This window comes from Scylla paramamosain, unplaced genomic scaffold, assembly GCF_035594125.1.
Source record: "Scylla paramamosain isolate STU-SP2022 unplaced genomic scaffold, ASM3559412v1 Contig5, whole genome shotgun sequence".
Classification (NCBI taxonomy): domain Eukaryota; kingdom Metazoa; phylum Arthropoda; class Malacostraca; order Decapoda; family Portunidae; genus Scylla; species Scylla paramamosain.
Window position 1 is genome coordinate 770,001 of NW_026973670.1, and position 20,000 is coordinate 790,000.

The 20,000-nt window shown below is 37.7% G+C and overlaps 2 protein-coding genes across 7 annotated transcripts in view; one reads left to right on the top strand and one right to left on the bottom strand.

Annotated features, from left to right (window-relative positions):
• Nucleotides 1-3,418: 3,418 nt before the first annotated feature.
• On the top strand, nt 3,419-10,615 carry LOC135096655 (DNA ligase 1-like). Of its 2 annotated transcripts, none has more exons than XM_063998355.1 (5): nt 3,419-3,515; nt 4,064-6,460; nt 8,108-8,257; nt 9,627-9,746; nt 10,321-10,615. In XM_063998355.1, the coding sequence occupies exons 2-5, from the start codon at nt 4,385-4,387 to the stop codon at nt 10,453-10,455; spliced, it is 2,481 nt and encodes an 826-aa protein (XP_063854425.1). In that variant the 5' UTR covers nt 3,419-3,515; nt 4,064-4,384; the 3' UTR covers nt 10,456-10,615. The 2 variants fall into 2 exon arrangements, with proteins under 2 accessions (XP_063854425.1, XP_063854423.1); XM_063998353.1 differs by having other exon boundaries at nt 3,425-3,573.
• A 2,008-nt stretch (nt 10,616-12,623) lies between these two features.
• The window catches only part of LOC135096663 (WD repeat and SOCS box-containing protein 1-like), a 13,898-nt gene continuing 6,521 nt past the window's right edge, over nt 12,624-20,000 (bottom strand). For all 5 annotated transcript variants that reach the window (XR_010264894.1, XR_010264893.1, XR_010264892.1 and 2 more), the window contains 7 exons: nt 19,005-19,228; nt 17,520-17,629; nt 17,023-17,145; nt 15,059-15,209; nt 14,570-14,705; nt 14,363-14,485; nt 12,624-13,212 (listed from right to left, as the gene is read on the bottom strand). Coding sequence is in view for 2 of the 5 variants with exons in the window: in XM_063998374.1 (XP_063854444.1) it covers nt 13,050-13,212; nt 14,363-14,485; nt 14,570-14,705; nt 15,059-15,209; nt 17,023-17,145; nt 17,520-17,629; nt 19,005-19,228 (1,030 nt within the window). In the remaining 3 variants the exon portion in view is untranslated. The remainder of the gene's footprint in view (nt 13,213-14,362; nt 14,486-14,569; nt 14,706-15,058; nt 15,210-17,022; nt 17,146-17,519; nt 17,630-19,004; nt 19,229-20,000) is intronic.

The following is a 20,000-nucleotide window of genomic DNA, read 5'->3' on the forward strand; positions in this document are numbered from 1 at the left end:
TATTGTTTAAAATGCCTTGAAAAAATAAATAAATAAAAAGAAAAACACGTCATTTCATTAAAAAAAACTTTAGGTTTGTTGTAAAGAGGCTATGTTTAGCAACTTCATTCTTTAAACTGCGAATATTGAAAGATAAAATGTATTTCAACTTTGTCATAATTAAAACACAATACAGTTTTCTAATTTTTACCCCACAAAGTTAATTCCTCGGTTTTTCGTTACCAAATTACGAGAGCAATAGGCTTCATAATAAAAAAAATTAGCAATAACATTAATTATTTTTTTAATGCTTCATAATTAAAACAATACAGTTTTCTAATTTTTACCCCACAAAGTTAATTCCTCGGTTTTTCGTTACCAAATTACGAGAACAATAGGCTTCATAATAAAAAAAAATAGCAATAACATTAATTATTTTTTTAATGCGTCATAATTAAAACACAATACAGTTTTCTAATTTTTACCCCATAAACTGAATTCCTCGGTTTTTCGTCACCAAATTACGAGAGCAATAGGCTTCATAATAAAAAAAAATTAGCAATAACATTAATTATTTTTTTTAATGCGTCATAATTAAAACACAATAGTTTTCTAATTTTTACCCCATAAACTGAATTCCTCGGTTTTTCGTCACCAAATTACGAGAACAATAGGCTTCATAATAAAAATTTAGCAATAACATTAATTATTTTTTTTTAATGCGTCATAATTAAAACACAATAGTTTTCTAATTTTTACCCCATAAAGTTAATTCCTCGGTTTTTCGTTACCAAATTACGAGAGCAATAGGCTTCATAATAAAAAAAATAGCAATAACATTAATTATTTTTTTTAATGAGTCATAATTAAAACACAACAGTTTTCTAATTTTTACCCCATAAACTGAATTCCTTGTTTTTTTCTTCTCACTTCAGAAAGCTCTTCCTCCTCCTCTTCCTCCTCCTCATCCTCCTCCAAGAAGAGGGAGGAGGAAGAGGAAGGAATATTAAATAAATTGAAGAAAAAGATATTTGGATAAAGAGAGAGAGAGAGAGAGAGAGAGAGAGAGAGAGAGAGAGAGAGAGAGAGAGAGAGAGAGAGAGAGAGAGAGAGAGAGAGAGAGAGAGATAGACAACAGATTAACAACATTTCTGCATTACTGACAGGAGAAACACTCTTTTAAAAGGCTCTAATTGAAGTTGTAAGGGTTTTTTAAGGTTCCAGTGACAGATTAACAACATTTCTGCATTACTGACACGAGAAACACTCTTTTAAAAGGCTCTAGTTCAAGTTGTAAGGGTTTTTAAGGGTGTTTTTAAGGTTCCAGTGACAGATTAACAACATTTCTGCATTACTGACACGAGAAACGCTCTTTTAATGGCTCTAGTTGAAGTTGTAAGGGTTTTTAAGGGTGTTTTTAAGGTTCCAGTGACAGATTAACAACATTTCTGCATTACTGACAGGAGAAACACTCTTTTAAAAGGCTCTAGTTGAAGTTGTAAGGGTTTTTAAGGGTGTTTTTAAGGTTCCAGTGACAGATTAACAACATTTCTGCATTACTGACAGGAGAAACACTCTTTTAAAAAGCTCTAATTGAAGTTGTAAGGGTTTTTAAGGTTCCAGTGACAGATTAACAACATTTCTGCATGACTGACAGGAGAAACACTCTTTTAAAAGGCTCTAGTTGAAGTTGTAAGGGTTTTTAAGGGTGTTTTTAAGGTTCCAGTGACAGATTAACAACATTTCTGCATGACTGACAGGAGAAACACTCTTTTAAAAGGCTCTAGTTGAAGTTGTAAGGGTTTTTAAGGGTGTTTTTAAGGTTCCAGTGACAGATTAACAACATTTCTGCATGACTGACAGGAGAAACACTCTTTTAAAAGGCTCTAGTTGAAGTTGTAAGGGTTTTTTAAGGGTGTTTTTAAGGTTCCAGTGACAGATTAACAACATTTCTGCATGACTGACAGGAGAAACACTCTTTTAAAAGGCTCTAGTTGAAGTTGTAAGGGTTTTTAAGGGTGTTTTTAAGGTTCCAGTGACAGATTAACAACATTTCTGCATGACTGACAGGAGAAACACTCTTTTAAAAGGCTCTAGTTGAAGTTGTAAGGGTTTTTAAGGGTGTTTTTAAGGTTCCAGTGACAGATTAACAACATTTCTGCATGACTGACAGGAGAAACACTCTTTTAAAAGGCTCTAGTTGAAGTTGTAAGGGTTTTTAAGGGTGTTTTTAAGGTTCCAGTGACAGATTAACAACATTTCTGCATTACTGACAGGAGAAACACTCTTTTAAAAGGCTCTAGTTGAAGTTGTAAGGGTTTTTAAGGGTGTTTTTAAGGTTCCAGTGACAGATTAACAACATTTCTGCATTACTGACAGGAGAAACACTCTTTTAAAAGGCTCTAATTGAAGTTGTAAGGGTTTTTAAGGTTCCAGTGACAGATTAACAACATTTCTGCATGACTGACAGGAGAAACACTCTTTTAAAAGGCTCTAGTTGAAGTTGTAAGGGTTTTTAAGGGTGTTTTTAAGGTTCCAGTGACAGATTAACAACATTTCTGCATGACTGACACGAGAAACACTCTTTTAAAAGGCTCTAGTTGAAGTTGTAAGGGTTTTTAAGGGTGTTTTTAAGGTTCCAGTGACAAATTAACAACATTTCTGCATGACTGACAGGAGAAACACTCTTTTAAAAGGCTCTAGTTGAAGTTGTAAGGGTTTTTAAGGGTGTTTTTAAGGTTCCAGTGACAGATTAACAACATTTCTGCATGACTGACAGGAGAAACATTCTTTTAAAAGGCTCTAGTTGAAGTTGTAAGGGTTTTTTAAGGGTGTTTTTAAGGTTCCAGTGACAGATTAACAACATTTCTGCATTACTAACAGGAGAAACGCTCTTTTAATGGCTCTAGTTAAAGTTGTAAGGGTTTTTAAGGGTGTTTTTAAGGTTCCAGTGACAGATTAACAACATTTCTGCATTACTAACAGGAGAAACGCTCTTTTAATGGCTCTAGTTAAAGTTGTAAAGGTTTTTAAGAGTGTTTTTAAGGTTCCAGTGACAGATTAACAACATTTCTGCATGACTGACAGGAGAAACATTCTTTTAAAAGGCTCTAGTTGAAGTTGTAAGGGTTTTTAAGGGTGTTTTTAAGGTTCCAGTGACAGATTAACAACATTTCTGCATGACTGACAGGAGAAACACTCTTTTAATGGCTCTAGTTGAAGTTGTAAGGGTTTTTAAGGGTGTTTTTAAGGTTCCAGTGACAGATTAACAACATTTCTGCATTACTAACAGGAGAAACGCTCTTTTAATGGCTCTAGTTAAAGTTGTAAGGGTTTTTAAGGGTGTTTTTAAGGTTCCAGTGACAGATTAACAATATTTCTACAAGTTTAAACACACACACACACACACTCTCTCTCTCTCTCTCTCTCTCTCTCTCTCAGTTGTTCACACGCAGTGGTAGAGAGAGGGTGTGTCTCTCTCTCTCTCTCTTTCTCTCTCTCTCTCTCTACAGCGTAAAAGAGAGAGAGAGGAAGAGGTAACAGTTGTTTTCAGTGAGATTAAAGACAGAGAGAGAGAGAGAGAGAGGGAAGCAGGTAAGGATTAGATCAATAAAGAAAATTCTCTCTCTCTCTCTCTCTCTCTCTCTCTCTCTCTCTCTCTCTCTCTCTCTCTCTCTCTCTCTCTCTCTCTCTATAATAATAATAATAATAATAATAATAATAATAATAATAATAATAATAATAATAATGATTCAGGAAAGAAACGGTGTCTTGTGATTGGTGGAACGAACAACGAATGGCAGAACAGCTTTACTATCGATTAGGAGAGAGAGAGAGAGAGCGAGAGAGAGAGAGAGAGGGGTGGACGAGAAGTAGTAATAGTAGTAGTTGAAAAGGAAGGAGGTGAACAGACTCTCTCTCTCTCTCTCTCTCTCTCTCTCTCTCTCTCTCTCTCTCTCTCTCTCTCCGTGTCTCTCAAATAATAATGATAATAATTTCTTTTCAGATTTTACTACTACTACTACTACTACTACTACTACTACTACTACTACTACTAATATTGTTTTGTTTTTTTCGTGAACAGAAAGTTGTGTTAAAAATAAATCAAAAACTCAATTGCCAAAAAAAGAACAATAATTTGAAATAAAATCGAAAATTAAAAGGAAACAAGAAGAAAAACAAAGGAAAATGAAATAATGAAATAATAAAATAGGCAGAGATGAAAAGTGAAGAAGAAAACGGAAAGAAAACGGAGAGAAAACGGAGAACAATGACGAAAATTTAAACATATACTCTAGAATTTTAAAGAGACGGCGAAATATTGAAAATACGCCAAATATTTTTAAAGATTCTCCAATAAAGTCCATTGAGTATTGCTGAAAATGCCCCAGAACTTAGAAAAACAATGAAAATGGCGAAAATGCTAAAAAATGCTCCTGGTTTTGGAAGTGGTAGGGACTCACACGCCTCCAATTACGCGCAGAATTTTGAAAACACCCAAAAATGCTCCTTGAAAAATGCCCAGGATTTTCATGATGGTAAGAAAAAATGGTTCTTTAAAAATGGCCCTGAAAACCGCCCAATAAATGCTACGAATGCTGAAAATCGCCCAATGAATGCAGAAAATAGCCCAATGAATGCTGAAAACCGCCCAATTTATGCTTCGAATGCAGAAAATAGCCCAATGAATGTTGAAAACCGCCCAATTTATGCTTCGAATGCTGAAAACCGCCCAATTAATGCTGAAAACCGCCCAATTTATGCTTCTAATACTGAAAAACAGCCAATAAATGCTTCCAAATTTAAAAAATGCCCGTCTTTCAAGCGACCAATGGCATCGCTTCTCCGCAAATTTCTAGCCAATAGATTTCGAGCTTCCTCCTCATCGGCCAATCAGGAGCCCCCACTGGGAGTCTCAGCCAATGGGAGTGCAGGAAAGACGGGAGATTTTTTGACCAATAAGGAAGATATGAAAGAGGAGGAGGAAGAGGAGGAGGAGGAGAAAGAGAAGAGGAATATAATTTTGATAAACAATAAAAAAAATGATGATGATGATGATGATGATGATGATGATGATGATAGTGATGATGGATCGCTTGTAGAAAGTGAAAATTTTGAGAATAGTGAACATTTAAAGAAAAGCGAAAATTTTAGCAGTGAAAATTTTGAGAAAAGTGAAAAATTTAAGGAAAGCGAAAATTTTAGCAGTGAAAATTTAGAGAATAATGAAAATTTAAAGGAAAGCGAAAATTTTAGCAGTGAAAATTTTGAGAAAAGTGAAAATTTAAAGGAAAGCGAAAATTTTAGCAGTGAAAATTTTGAGAATAGTGAACATTTAAAGGAAAGCGAAAATTTTACCAGTGAAAATTTAGAGGAAACTGTAACATTAGAGAAAAACGAAGATGAAAATTTTGAAAAACCTCAAAATTTCCACAAGAACAAAAGAGAGGCGCTGAACAAACCCCATAATTCCGGAAAAAGACACAAACTTTCACCCAACTCAGGAAAAAAACTCCCGGAAACAGAAATATTAGGGAAACTTAAAAATTTCCCTAAAACTCAAAAAACTTCACCAAAAGAAAATATTACGAAAAAAACAAAACCGGATGAAAAACTCTTAAATTCTTCAAAAAATCAGGAAAAGGTCACCAGAATATTTCACAGTCCAATCAGAGCGTCCCGTGTAAGCCCATCAGCCAATCACAGCCCAGATCTCTCCGCCAAGTTAGCTGGGACGACCTGGACGGAGACCTCAGCCATTTTGGGATGTAAATTTGGAAAAAACTCGAAAATTGTCCAAAATTTTGAAAGTGAAAAAGTTAAATTGAAAACATCACTGAAATTTATGAACGAAGAGGAAGAGGAGGAAGAAGAAGAAGAGGAGGAAGAGGAGGAGGAGGAGATATACCTGGAAAAGAAGACAAGATATAAAGAAAAAGAAGAAGAACTGAAAAAAGAAGAGAAAGAGGAGGAGGAAGAGGAGGAAGAGGAGAAAACAAGAGGAAAACGAGAAAAACATGAGAGAATTATCAAAAAACAAGAAGAAAGAAGGGAAACAGAAGGAAAACAAGAAGAAAACCGAGGAAAAAAACAAGAACAAAGAAAACAAGGAGAAAAACACAGAAAATTTATTAAGAACCCTGAAAAACACCAGCAAATCAAAGAAAACGGAGAAGAACGGGAAGAAAATAAGGGGGACTATCATATTAACAACAACAACATCAACGGGGGAACCAAGCAACAACAACAACATCAACAACAATCTGGTTTCCTGCAGAGCCTTAAGAAACTAACTTTTGGAACCCAGAAAAGTAGTAGTAGTAGTAGTAGTAGCAGTAGTAGTAGTGTTATAAGTAATTTGAAAGTGAGAACCAGCAATGTGAGAACCAAAAGACTCATGAAGGAATTTGAAGTGTTAAGTAGAAGTGATAATAAGTATTTTTCCGTTGATCTTGTAAGTGACTGCCTCGATGAATGGACGGTAAGTGTCGGGGGTACTTATATAAGTGTTAAGTCAATTATAAGTGTATTTTTATTAATTTATTGCTTTTTTGTTGATATTAATGTGTTTATTTGATGTTATAAGTGTATTTTTATTAATTTAATGCTTTTTTGTTGATTTTGATGCGATTATTTATTGTTTTAAGTGTTTTGGGATACTTATATAAGTGTTAAGTTAATTATAAGTGTATTTTTATTAATTTATTGCTTTTTTTGTTGATATTAATGTGTTTATTTGATGTTATAAGTGTATTTTTATTAATTTAATGCTTTTTTGTTGATTTTAATGCGATTATTTATTGTTTTAAGTGTTTTGGGATACTTATATAAGTGTTAAGTTAATTATAAGTGTTTTTTTATTAATTTATTGCTTTTTTTGTTGATATTAATGTGTTTATTTATTGTTTTAAGTGTTTTGGGATACTTATATAAGTGTTAAGTTAATTATAAGTGTTTTTGTTTATTTTAATGTATTTTTCTTGATTAATATTTTTTTTCAGGTATAAGTGTGTTTGTGTTACTTATATACAAATATTCACATCAGTTTGGTTGAGGATTTTAGTTATATAATTTTTTTTTCCTACCAATTTATTTATTTATTTTTTTATTTTTCTATTGTAAGTGAAATATTTCTTTCAGTACTTTGTGTTGCTTGTATAAGTGTTGGGGTTACTTATAAACTAATACAAGTGTTTCCTTCCTATACGAGTTTTTTTTTTTTTTTTTTTTTTTTTTTTTTTTTTTTATACGAGTTAAATTTCTGCTGTTACTTATATAGTTGATTGACTGACAAGTAGTTTTTTTCTTTTACTTACTAATAAATTATTGTTCAGAATGTTTGTTAACGTAGAGATTTTTGTTACTTATAAAATTACTTATAAAATTTGGATTAACTTCTATAAATAAGTTTTGGGCTTACTTATATAGTTATGTGACTGATAAGTATTTTTTTTTTCTTACTTATAACTTGTTGCTCAATGTTTGTTAATGTAGAGATTTTTGTTACTTATAAAATTACTTATAAATTTTGGATTAACTTCTATAAATAAGTTTTGGGCTTACTTATATACTTATTTGACTGATAAGTAGTTTTTTTTTTTTTTTACTTATAACTTGTTGCTCAGAATGTTTGTTAACGTAGAGATTTTTGTTACTTATAAAATTACTTACAAAATTTGGATGAACTTCTATAATAACTGACTGACTGATAGATAAGTTTAGGGCTTACTTATATACTTATTTGACTGATAAGTAGTTTTTTTTTCTTCTTACTTATAAGTTATTGTTCAGAATATTTGTTAACGTAGAGATTTTTGTTACTTATAAAATTACTTATAAATTTTGGATTAACTTCTATAAATAAGTTTTGGGCTTAAAAAACAAGTTAATTCAAATGCAAAAAAATTCGTATTAATTATAAAATATACTACTACTACTACTACTACCACTACTACTACTACTACTACTCTCTCTCTCGATATTGCTGTTATTACCTCATCATCACCATCATCTTCTTCTTATTATTATCATCGCTTTTCACCACTTCCTGTTCTTATTATCCTGCAGTTTCACCACAAGCACCACCTCTAACACCTTCTCTCCCTCTCCCTCTCTCTCTCTCCCCCAGGTAAGGCTACACCACGTGGCTGAAGACTCGTTACTGCACAGAGACATGGTAGAGATGGGAGTGACCTTCATATCTTTATCTTTAAGTTTCCCTGATGACTTTCCTTTCCAACCTCCGTTCCTTCGTGTTTTGGCGCCCAGATTGGAGAAGGTGAGGCGTGGCGGGTGTGGGAGGTGTGGGAGGTGTATGTGCAGGTGTGTGTAGGTGTGTGTGCAGGTGTGTGTGCAGGTGTGTGTGCAGGTGTGTGTGCAGGTGTGTGTGTGTGTGTGTGCAGGTGTGTGTGCAGGTGTGTGTAGGTATGTGTGCAGGTGTATGTGCAGGTATGTGTGCAGGTATGTGTGCAGGTGTGTGTGCAGGTGTGTGTGCAGGTGTGTGTGTAGGTGTGTGTGCAGGTGTGTGTGCAGGTGTGTGTGCAGGTGTGTGTGCGGGTGTGTGTGCAGGTGTGTGTGCAGGTATGTGTGCAGGTGTGTGTGCAGGTGTGTGTGCAGGTGTGTGTGCAGGTGTGTGTGCAGGTGTGTGTGCAGGTGTGTGTGTAGGTGTGTGTGCAGGTGTGTGTGTAGGTGTGTGTGTGCAGGTGTGTGTGCAGGTGTGTGTGCAGGTGTGTGTGTAGGTATGTGTGCAGGTGTGTGTGCAGGTGTGTGTGCAGGTGTGTGTGCAGGTGTGTGTGCAGGTATGTGTGCAGGTGTGTGTTTGCAGGTGTGTGTGCAGGTGTGTGTGTGTAGGTGTGTGTGCAGGTGTGTGTGCAGGTGTGTGTGCAGGTGTGTGTGCAGGTAAGTGTGCAGGTGTGTGTGTAGGTGTGTGTGTAGGTGTGTGGGAGGTGTGTGTGCAGGTGTGTGTGTAGGTGTGTGTGCAGGTGTGTGTGCAGGTGTGTGTGCAGGTGTATGTGCAGGTGTGTGTGCAGGTGTGTGTGCAGGTGTATGTGCAGGTGTGTGGGAGGTGTGTGGGAGGTGTGTGTGCAGGTGTGTGTGCAGGTGTGTGTGCGGGTGTGTGTGCAGGTGTGTGTGCAGGTGTGTGTGCGGGTGTGTGTGCAGGTGTGTGTGCAGGTGTGTGTGCAGGTGTGTGTGTAGGTGTGTTTGCAGGTGTGTGTGCAGGTGTGTGTGCAGGTGTGTGTGCAGGTGTGTGTGCAGGTAAGTGTGCAGGTGTGTGTGCAGGTGTGTGTGCAGGTGTGTGTGCAGGTGTGTGTGTAGGTGTGTGTGCAGGTGTGTGGGTGTAGGTACAAGAGGACGAGGAGGAGGAGAAGGGATGTGTACGTGTGTGTGTGTGTGTTTGAAATAATAGTAATAATGATAGTAATAATAATAATTACTACTATTACTACTACTACTACTACTTGGAAGAAGAAGAAGAGGGAGGAGGAGGAGGAGAAGAAGGAGGAGTAGTAGTAATAGTAGTAGTAGTTTATGAATTATGACATATTATAATCGACATTTATCGTAACTAACACCTCTCTCTCTCTCTCTCTCTCTCTCTCTCTCTCTCTCTCTCTCTCTCTCTCTCTCTCTCTCTCTCTCTCTCCCAGGGCTATGTTATGGAAGGAGGAGCAATATGTATGGAACTGTTGACTCCAAAGGGCTGGGCGTCTGCGTATACAATTGAAGCTGTTATCATGCAATTTGCGGCGAGTCTCATTAAGGGACAGGTGAGGCAGCAGCAGTAGTAGTAGTAGTAGTAGTAGTAGTAGTAGTAGTAGTAGTAGTAGTAGTAGTAGTAGACTCATTATTAACCTTACAGCTACTACTACTATTACTACCACCGTTAGTAGTAGTAGTAGTAGTAGTAGACTCATTATTAACCTTACAGCTACTACTACTATTACTACCACCGTTATTAATAGTAGTAGTAGTAGTAGACTCATTACTAACGTTACAGCTACTACTACTATTACTATCACCGTTAATAATAGTAGTAGTAGTAGTAGTAGACTCATTATTAACCTTACAGCTACTACTACTATTACTACCACCGTTAGTAGTAGTAGTAGTAGTAGTAGACTCATTATTAACGTTACAGCTACTACTACTATTACTACCACCGTTAATAGTAGTAATAGTAATTGTTAGTGTCTTTGTGTGATTTCCAAGACAATATTTATAGCAATAATAGTACGGGGGTAGTAGACTATTTTAACTAATACCTACTATCTCTCTCTCTCTCTCTCTCTCTCTCTCTCTCTCTCTCTCTCTCTCTCTCTCTCTCTCTCTCTCTCTCTCTAGGGGCGAATCTGCAGAAATGCCAAGACTGGAGTGGGCAAGGAGTTCACAAGGCGTTCAGCTGAGTCCTCTTTTAAATCCTTAGTCCGGACGCACGATAGATATGGCTGGCTCACTCCTCCGTTGTCTGAAGGCTAAGTGTGTGTGTGTGTGTGTGTCTGTGTGTGTGTGTGTGTGTGTGTGTGTGTGTCTGTGTGTGTGTATGCGTTCATATGTATGTTATTATTATTGCTATTATTTTATCAGTGTTTCGAATGTTTCAATGAATTGTATATGTATAATAAATATTTGTAAGTAATTTCATCATTGTTTTTATCCTCACTACGCCGCAATGAAACCTATATTGCAAATTATAATTGTTTACTTAAAAGCCTCTTGTTATTTTGTCGAGATGAAAACGAGTATTTTAGATTATCATTATTCTGCTTCCTGTTATCGTGAAAAATGCGTTATTATGCAGAAAATGACAAGCTGGCACAATTATTAATAAATGTAGTGCTGTTAGATTACTTTATATATGCTTAGTTAAGAACGTAGCTAAAAGGGATAATGTATGTAAATATTTATCTAGTAGCAGTAGTAATAGTAATAATAGTAGTAATAGTAATAATAGTAGTATTAGTAGTAGTACAAATTAAATACTAAATAACTAGAAACAAAACATTAAAACAAGACTCGATAAAATGAAGCATCGAGCCTCAGTCACGCCATTCGTCAGGCAGCCACGCCATTGGTCAGGCAGCCACCACCCTGTACACACCAAGGTTACTTACACTCCACGGCTTACTTAGAACACTTACGGGATCTCTGTCACAAGTAAGTAGGATAAAATTAAGTGTAAGGGGGTATAAAAAGTTATTTGTCCGTGTACGATAATTGATGTACGATAATTGATAACAAGGATGACTGATATTTATTTTTCTTCGTTAATATCTGTTCTATTTGCATGTTAATAGGATCACTGTCACGTAAGTAGGAGAAAATTAAGTGTAAGGGGGTATAAATGGTTATTTGTCCGTGTACGATAATTGATGTACGATAATTGATAACAAGGATGACTGATATTTATTTTTTTTCGTTAATATATGTTCTATTTGCATGTTAATAGGATCACTGTCACGTAAGTAGGAGAAAATTAAGTGTAAGGGGGTATAAAAAGTTATTTGTCCGTGTACGATAATTGATAACAAGGATGACTGATATTTATTTTTTCTTCGTTAATATCTATTCTATTTGCATGTTAATGAGATTTCTGTCACGTAAGTAGGATAAAATTAAGTGTAAGGGGGTATAAATGGTTATTTGTCCGTGTACGATAATTGATGTACGATAATTGATAACAAGGATGACTGATATTTATTTTTTTTCGTTAATATCTATTCTATTTGCATGTTAATGAGATTTCTGTCACGTAAGTAGGAGAAAATGAAGGTGTAAGGGGGTATAAAGGGTTATTTGTCCGTGTACAATAATTGATGTACGATAATTGATAACAAGGATGACTGATATTTATTTTTCTTCGTTAATATCAGTTCTATTTCCACGTTAACCCTTTAAATAGCATTAAAAGGCAGTTAAACTCTCCATAAACATTTATAAGAGAAAAGGTGATAAAAAAAAGATATATTTAATAAGCTTTCTAGACTAAAATTATCACTGGTGACTGACAAGATACAATTAACCACTACTATTACTATTACTACTACTACTATTATTGCTGCTGCCACTAACATTACTACTACAATTCTTCTACAACAACTACTATTGGTCATTAAGGAGAGAGGTGTCAGGTAACAGTGAAAAGGTTAAATAATGGATATTTCTACACGAGTGCTAAGCCTGGACAAGTCACCTCCATTACCTATCGTGTGTACCGTAGTATTTAATAATTTATTGTAATTGGGGGAAATTATAACTTGTAAAGGATTATTATTATTATTATTATTATTATTGTTGTTGTTGTTGTTGTATCTCAAATCTTCCGTATTTATTAATAAGCTTAAATATTTTGCCTATGTTGAAAGATCACTTCATTTTTTTCTCTTTTTTTTTATTTTTATCATTTATTTATTTATTAGTTTATTATTACCGTTACTTTTCTTTACTTATATAAATGTTTGGTTTGTTCGATGTCTCAAGATCAAGATTTCAAGATCAGCTCGTATCTTTTAATAACCATCTATTTTTCATTATTATTATTATTATTATTATTATTATTATTTCGTTCTGTTAATAATAATAATAATAATAATAATAATAATAATAATAATAATAATAATAATGATTTGGAAAAATAAAAACAATTATTTATACTCCAAATGTTTATTCAAAATCTTTATCATAAAAAAAACACAGCGATAGTTGTAGTAGTGGTAGTAGTTGTAGAAGAATAGTAGTAGTAATGTTGGTGGCAGCGGCAGCAATAATAGTAGTAGTAGTAGTAGTAGTAGTAGTAGTAGTAGTAGTAGTAACAATAACAAAAACAATAACAATGAAAATAATTTTACTACTACTACTACTACTACTACTACTACTATTGAGCATAATCGTGTAGTAGTAGCAGTAGCAGTAATAGTAGTAATAGTAATAGTAGTAATAAAAATAATTCTAATGCTTCTAATACTATTCTCTCTCTCTCTCTCTCTCTCTCTCTCTATCTTTAATTCACTTTAAAATGGCACTTAGTGTTTAAAATATGTGGTCCCCTCTCTCTCTCTCTCTCTCTCTCTCTCTCAAGGGCGGTGATAGGTCAGGTATGGGATTAGAGCGGGGGGTAATGGGAGGTCAGACAGCGAGGGAGATGAGACAGCCTTCCTCACACTCATTCGTGATAGGTGGAGAAGAGAAGGAAGGTGAGAAGGTGCAGAGTAGAATATCAGGCTTCCGGATTCATGTCTGTCGGGAGAAAATTTTCCGTTAGTGATTTTTTTCTATGATCTGTTCGTCGTGTGGTGTTGTGGTTTGGTGGAGGGGTGGAGGGATGGTGGAGGTTTGTCTGTGTAGGTGGAGGTAAGTGGACGGGGTTTCTGGATTGAGATATGAAGGGGAGAAGAGGTGGTTGTGGAGGGAAAAATTGTCTGTTTCATGATGTGGTTGACGAGAAAAGTTTTTGTTTGGATTGATTTTTTTGTATGATCTGTTTGTCGTGTGGTGTTGTGGTTTAGTGGAGGGGTGGAGCGATGGTGGAGGTTTGTCTGTGTAGGTGGAGGTAAGTGGACGGGGTTTCTGGATTGAGATGTGAAGGGGAGAAGAGGTGGTGGTGGAGGGAAAAATTGTCCGTTTCATGATGTGGTTGACGAGAAAAGTTTTTGTTTGGATTGATTTTTTTGTATGATCTGCTTGAAGTGGAGTGTTGTGGTTTGGTGGAGGGGTGGAGCGATGGTGGAGGTTTGTCTGTGTTGGTGGAGGCAAGTGGAGGGGGTTTCTGGATTGAGATATGAAGGGAAGAAGAGGAACTGGTGGAGGGAAAAATGAGTGACTATGATAAGATTATCTTACAAAAACCTTATTTTCACTATTAATTTGGTGTGATAGGATAGTCAGATTTGGAGGAGAGTTGGAGGAGAGATGGAGGAAAGGTGGAGGAAAGTCTGTGTGGAAGGAGGTAAGTGGAGGGGGCTTGTGGATGGAGATATGAAGGAAAGAAGAGGATTTAGTGGAGGAAATATTGTCTGTTTCATGATGTGGTTGACAAGAAAAGTTTTTGTTTGGATTGAATTTTTTGTATGATCTGTTTGAAGTGGAGTGTTGTGGTTTGGTGGAGGGGTGGAGGGATAGTGGAGGTGTGTCTGTGTAGATGGAGGTAAGTGGAGGGGGCTTGTGGAGGGAGATATGAAGGAAAAAAGAATCAGTGGTGGAAGGAAAATTATCTGGTTCAGGATGTGAGATTAGTAATCATCTTAAAGAACTCAACTTTTCTGTGACTTCGGATTGTGATAGAAAGTTGTGAATTGGTGGAGAGACGGAGGAAAGGTGGAGGAATATATCTGCCAATGGAGGAAAGTGGAGGTAACTTGTGGAAGGAGATACAGGTGGAAGAACTCACCCGACACAGACAGCTCCACCGAGAGGCGAAAAGGAACAAGTCAGCATTGCATCACCAGCTGGGGCCTGACCCTCGCTGACGGCTGACTGGCTATCACTTGTCAGGTCCCAGAAACGGAGCTTCCTGATTGGCCGGGGAGAGAGGGCAAATGAGCGACCAATAGCGGCAGGGATGGCATGGGAATCGACCAATAGCGTCTACACTTACCCATCATCGCAAATTGAAGCTAACTGGCAGCCAGATGGGGAGAAGCAGACACATTTGACTTGTGAGCTGTTATCCCCTGACATGTAGATGATCCCTGGTGGAGGATACAGGTGATGGAAAACTCGCACCTGCTGCCCTGGGGAAATTAAAGATAGTGAGAAAGTGAGTTAAGATAGAGCAAGCTGCTATGGGGGATTGAATAGAGCGAGAGTTGATCTATCTTGTGTGCGAGTGAGAGAGATAGAGGTTGAGCGATGGCCGAGATATAGAGCGATAAAGTTGAGCAAGCGATTTGGTGCGAAGTCAGGATGCTGTTTGGTGATATGACATGGGTTGGGAAAATTAAAGATAGTGAGAAAGTGAGCAAGGATAGAACAAGCTGCTATGGGGGATTGAATAGAGCGAGAGTCGATCTATCTTGTGTGTGAGTGAGAGAGATAGAGGTTGAGCAATGGCCGAGATATAGAGCGATAAAGTTGAGCAAGTTACCTGTGGCGTGATCCCAGACAATAACTCTTGTGTCGCAGGAGGCAGTGGCCACAAGGGCACCGTCAGGAGAGAAACAGCAACTTAACACTGAATTGAAGTGTCCGGACAGCCTTCGTAGTAACTTATAATTGACCATGTCCCACACCAGCACCTGTAGTAGTAGTAGTAGTAGTAGTAGTAGTAGTAGTAGTAATAGTGAGGCAATAAGTTTTGTAAGTAAGAGATATTTATGATAATTTTCATGGCTTAATTTTTTCTCTCCAAGTGTCTAGTTTTCCCTCAATATCTCCCTCTATGTGTTTCCTCCAGTTTTCTCCTTCTAAGCAAAGTTTCCTCCATCTTTCCTCCACCTCCCCTCCAAGCCAGACTATCCTAGCTCACTTCCATGATAGCTAAAATAGTAGTTTTGTAAGATAGTCACTCAAAACACCCACCAATTTTTCCTCATTTTCTCTCCCACATACACCTCTTCTTTCCTTCATATCTCCCTCTATGTGTTTCCTCCAGTTTTCTCCTTCTAAGCAAAGTTTCCTCCATCTTTCCTCCACCTTCTCTCCAAGCCAGACTATCCTAGCTCACTTCCATGATAGTTAAAATAGTAGTTTTGTAAGATAGTCACTCAAAACACCCATCAATTTTTTCTCATTTTCTCTTTCACAAACACCTCTTTTTTTCCTTCATATCTCCCTCTACATGTTTCCTCCAGTTTTCTCCTTCTAAGCAAAGTTTCCTCCATCTTTCCTCCACCTCCCCTCCAAGCCAGACTATCCTAGCTCACTTCCATGATAGTTAAAATAGTAGTTTTGTAAGAGTCACTTAAAACAGCCCACCAATTTTTTCTCATTTTCTCTTCCACAAACACCTCTTCTTTCCTTCATATCTCCCTCTATGTGTTTCCTCCAGTTTTCTCCTTCTAAGCAAAGTTTCCTCCATCTTTCCTCCACCTTCCCTCCAAGCCAGACTATCCTAGCTCACTTCCATGATAGTTAAAATAGTAGTTTTGTAAGATAGTCACTCAAAACACCCACCAATTTTTCCTCATTTTCTCTCCCACATACACCTCTTCTTTCCTTCATATCTCCCTCTATGTGTTTCCTCCAGTTTTCTCCTTCTAAGCAGAGTTTCCTCCATCTTTCCTCCACCTTCCCTCCAAGCCAGACTATCCTAGCTCATTTCCATGATAGTTAAAATAGTAGTTTTGTAAGATAGTCACTCAAAACACCCACCAATTTTTCCTCATTTTCTCTCCCACATACACCTCTTCTTTCCTTCATATCTCCCTCTACATGTTTCCTCCAGTTTTCTCCTTCTAAGCAAAGTTTCCTCCATCTTTCCTCCACCTTCCCTCCAAGCCAGACTATCCTAGCTCACTTCCATGATAGCTAAAATAGTAGTTTTGTAAGATAGTCACTCAAAACACCCATCAATTTTTTATCATTTTCTCTTTCACAAACACCTCTTCTTTCCTTCATATTTCCCTCTACATGTTTCCTCCAGATTTCACCTTCTAAGCAAAGTTTCCTCCATCTTTCCTCCACCTTCCCTCCAAGCCAGACTATCCTAGCTCACTTTCATGATAGCTAAAATAGTAGTTTTTTAAGATAGTCACTCAAAACACCCATCAATTTTTCCTCATTTTCTCTTTCACAAACACCTCTTCTTTCCTTCATATCTCCCTCTACATGTTTCCTCCAGTTTTCTCCTTCTAAGCAAAGTTTCCTCCATCTTTCCTCCACCTTCCCTCTAAGCCAGACTATCCTAGCTCACTTTCATGATAGCTAAAATAGCAGTTTTGTAAGAGTCACTTAAAACACCCCACCAACTTTTTCTCATTTTTCTCTCCCACATACACCTCTTCTTTCCTTCATATCTCCCTCTACACATTTCCTCCAAACTTCTCCTCCAGTACACACCTGCCTGAACCCCTCCCGCACACACCCACACACCTGCACACACACACGCACCTTCTGTTTGTCCCCAGCAGAGCAAAGAAGAGTTGCATCCGGTGACCAGGCGAGAGATCGAACTGGAGACTGGTGTTCCTTCAGCGTTTTAAACATGTTCCCATCATCGCACATGTCCCATACCTGTAGTAGTAGTAGTAGTAGTAGTAGTAGTAGTAGTAGTAGAAATATGACAGGAATAAGTGATAGTAATAGTAATGATAATAGTTTAGTGCAAAGCAAACTGAAAATAATAATAATTCATGCAGTAATAATAGTAATAATAGTAATAGTAGTGGTGCAGGGTGTCGATAGTCAGATAAATAGTTACCTTAATAGTACCATCTCCCGACGCTGACGTTAACTATAATAGTAATAGTAAAAATAATAGTTAACATTGTAATAATAACAATAATAATAATGACAACTACTACTACTACTACTACTTAACCTAACCTACTACTATTACAACCACCACCACCACCACCACCACCACCACCACCACCACCACCACCCACCTTAACAGTCCCATCTCTGGAGGCAGAAGACAGGCGGAGGGACCCATCTGGTGCAAAAGCTAGGCCGGTAACTGGCTTGCTGTGGTCAGTCAACTCCAGCAGCAATTTCCCTGTGGAGTAGAAACCGTAGTAGTAGCGGTGGTGGCAGTTGGTGTGGTGGTGTGGGAGGCATTCACCCACGTGTGTGTTGGAGGAGAAAGGTGGAGGTGAGGTAGGAGTGGAGATATGGAGGAAAGAAGAGGCAAGTGTGGAGGGGAAACTCAGAAAAGATTGTTAGTTTGCGATTGTAGACTATCTTATAAAACTACTATTTTGACTATGAAGAAAGTGAATTAGAATAGTGTAACTTGGAGGAGAGGTGGAGGAAACATGGAGGAAAGTCTGTGAGGGAGGAGAAGAGTGGAGGAAAGGTAGGGGCGGAGATATGGAGGAAAGAAGAGATGGGTGGAGAGAAAGTGAAAATAAGATGTTAGTTTGCGATTGTAGACTATCTTATAAAACTACTATTTTGACTATGAAGTAAGTGAAGTAGAATAGTGTAACTAGGAGGAGAGGTGGAGGAAACATGGAGGAAAGTCTGTGAGGGAGGAGAAGAGTGGAGGAAAGGTAGGGGCGGAGATATGGAGGAAAGAAGAGATGGGTGGAGAGAAAGTGAAAATAAGATGTTAGTTTGCGATTGTAGACTATCTTATAAAACTACTATTTTGACTATGAAGTAAGTGAAGTAGAATAGTGTAACTAGGAGGAGAGGTGGAGGAAACATGGAGGAAAGTCTGTGAGGGAGGAGAAGAGTGGAGGAAAGGTAGGGGCGGAGATATGGAGGAAAGAAGAGATGGGTGGAGAGAAAGTGAAAATAAGATGTTAGTTTGTGATTGTAGACTATCTTATAAAACTACTATTTTGACTATGAAGTAAGTGAATTAGAATAGTGTAACTTGGAGGAGAGGTGGAGGAAACATGGAGGAAAGCCTGTGAGGAAGGAGAAGAGTGGAGGAAAGGTAGGGGCGGAGATATGGAGGAAAGAAGAGGCGAGTGTGGAGGGGAAACTCAGAAAAGATTGTTAGTTTGTGATTGTAGACTACCTTATAAAACTACTATTTTGACTATGAAGTAAGTGTAGTAGGATAGTGTAACTTGGAGGAGAGGTGGAGAAAACATGGAGGAAAGTCTGTGAGGGAGGAGAAGAGTGGAGGAAAGGTAGGGGCGGAGATATGGAGGAAAGAAGAGGCGAGTGTGGAGGGGAAACTCAGAAAAGATTGTTAGTTTGCGATTGTAGACTATCTTATAAAACTACTATTTTGACTATGAAGTAAGTGAAATAGAATAGTGTAACTTGGAGGAGAGGTGGAGGAAACATTGAGGAAAGCCTATGAGGGAGGAGAAGAGTGGAGGTAACTTATGGAGGAAAGTGGAGGAAAAAAAGACAAGAAAAACACACAAACACACATATTTGACTACCAAAATCCCTCTCTCCCTTTCTCTTACCAGAATACGGATCCCAAACTCTGATACGTCCATTCCGGTGCCCCGTTGCTAAGATAAGATCCTTCGTAAAATCAAACCGGAGCCAGTATTTCCGTTTAAAACCAAGTTCCTTTTCCGGCACGCCAGTTCCGAACGCTAGACTGGTTACCGGGAAACCAGCATCAATATTAATCTTCTGGAGGTCAAGGGGCACGCCACGCGGGTCTAAGCGGTCCTGTGAGTGGCTGAAATGTGAATATTATTAGCTTTCAGAGTTCCGCAGGGTAGGCAGCTGGGTTCAATTCAATTCTGGTGGTGGTGGTGGTGGTGGTGGTGTTTTGGTGGCGTGTTGCAAGAGGAGGAGGAGGAGGAGGAGGAGGAGGAAGATAAGATGATGAAGAGGAGGAAAAAGATTAGAAAGATGATGAGGAAGAGGAACTGAAGTGGTGGTGGTGGTGGTGGTAGTGGTGGTGGTATACAGAGAGAGAGAGAGAGAGAGAGAGAGAGAGAGAGAGAGAGAGAGAGAGAGAGACTGTCCCAGAATGACCTTGATACTAAAAATAATCTCTCTCTCTCTCTCTCTCTCTCTCTCTCTCTCTCTAGACACAATAATAATAATAATAATAATAATAATAATAATAATAATAATAATAATAACAATAATAAATAATAATACTTACACCATATTTGGGCATCCACTGAAGGCATGCGAGAGAGAGAGAGGAGAGAGAGAGAGAGAGAGAGAGAGAGAGAGAGAGAGAGAGAGAGAGAGAGAGCGTTACTTGCATAGATACAACAACAACAACAACAACAACAACAACAACAACAACAACAACTACTACTACTACTACTATTACAACAACCACCACCACCACCTCCACTACTACTACTACTACTACTACTACGCAGTTATCTGTCCTGCACACACACACACACACACACACACACTGTCTGCTTGCGCTCTCTCTCTCTCTCTCTCTCTCTCTCTCTCTCTCTCTCTCTCTCTCTCTCATCAAC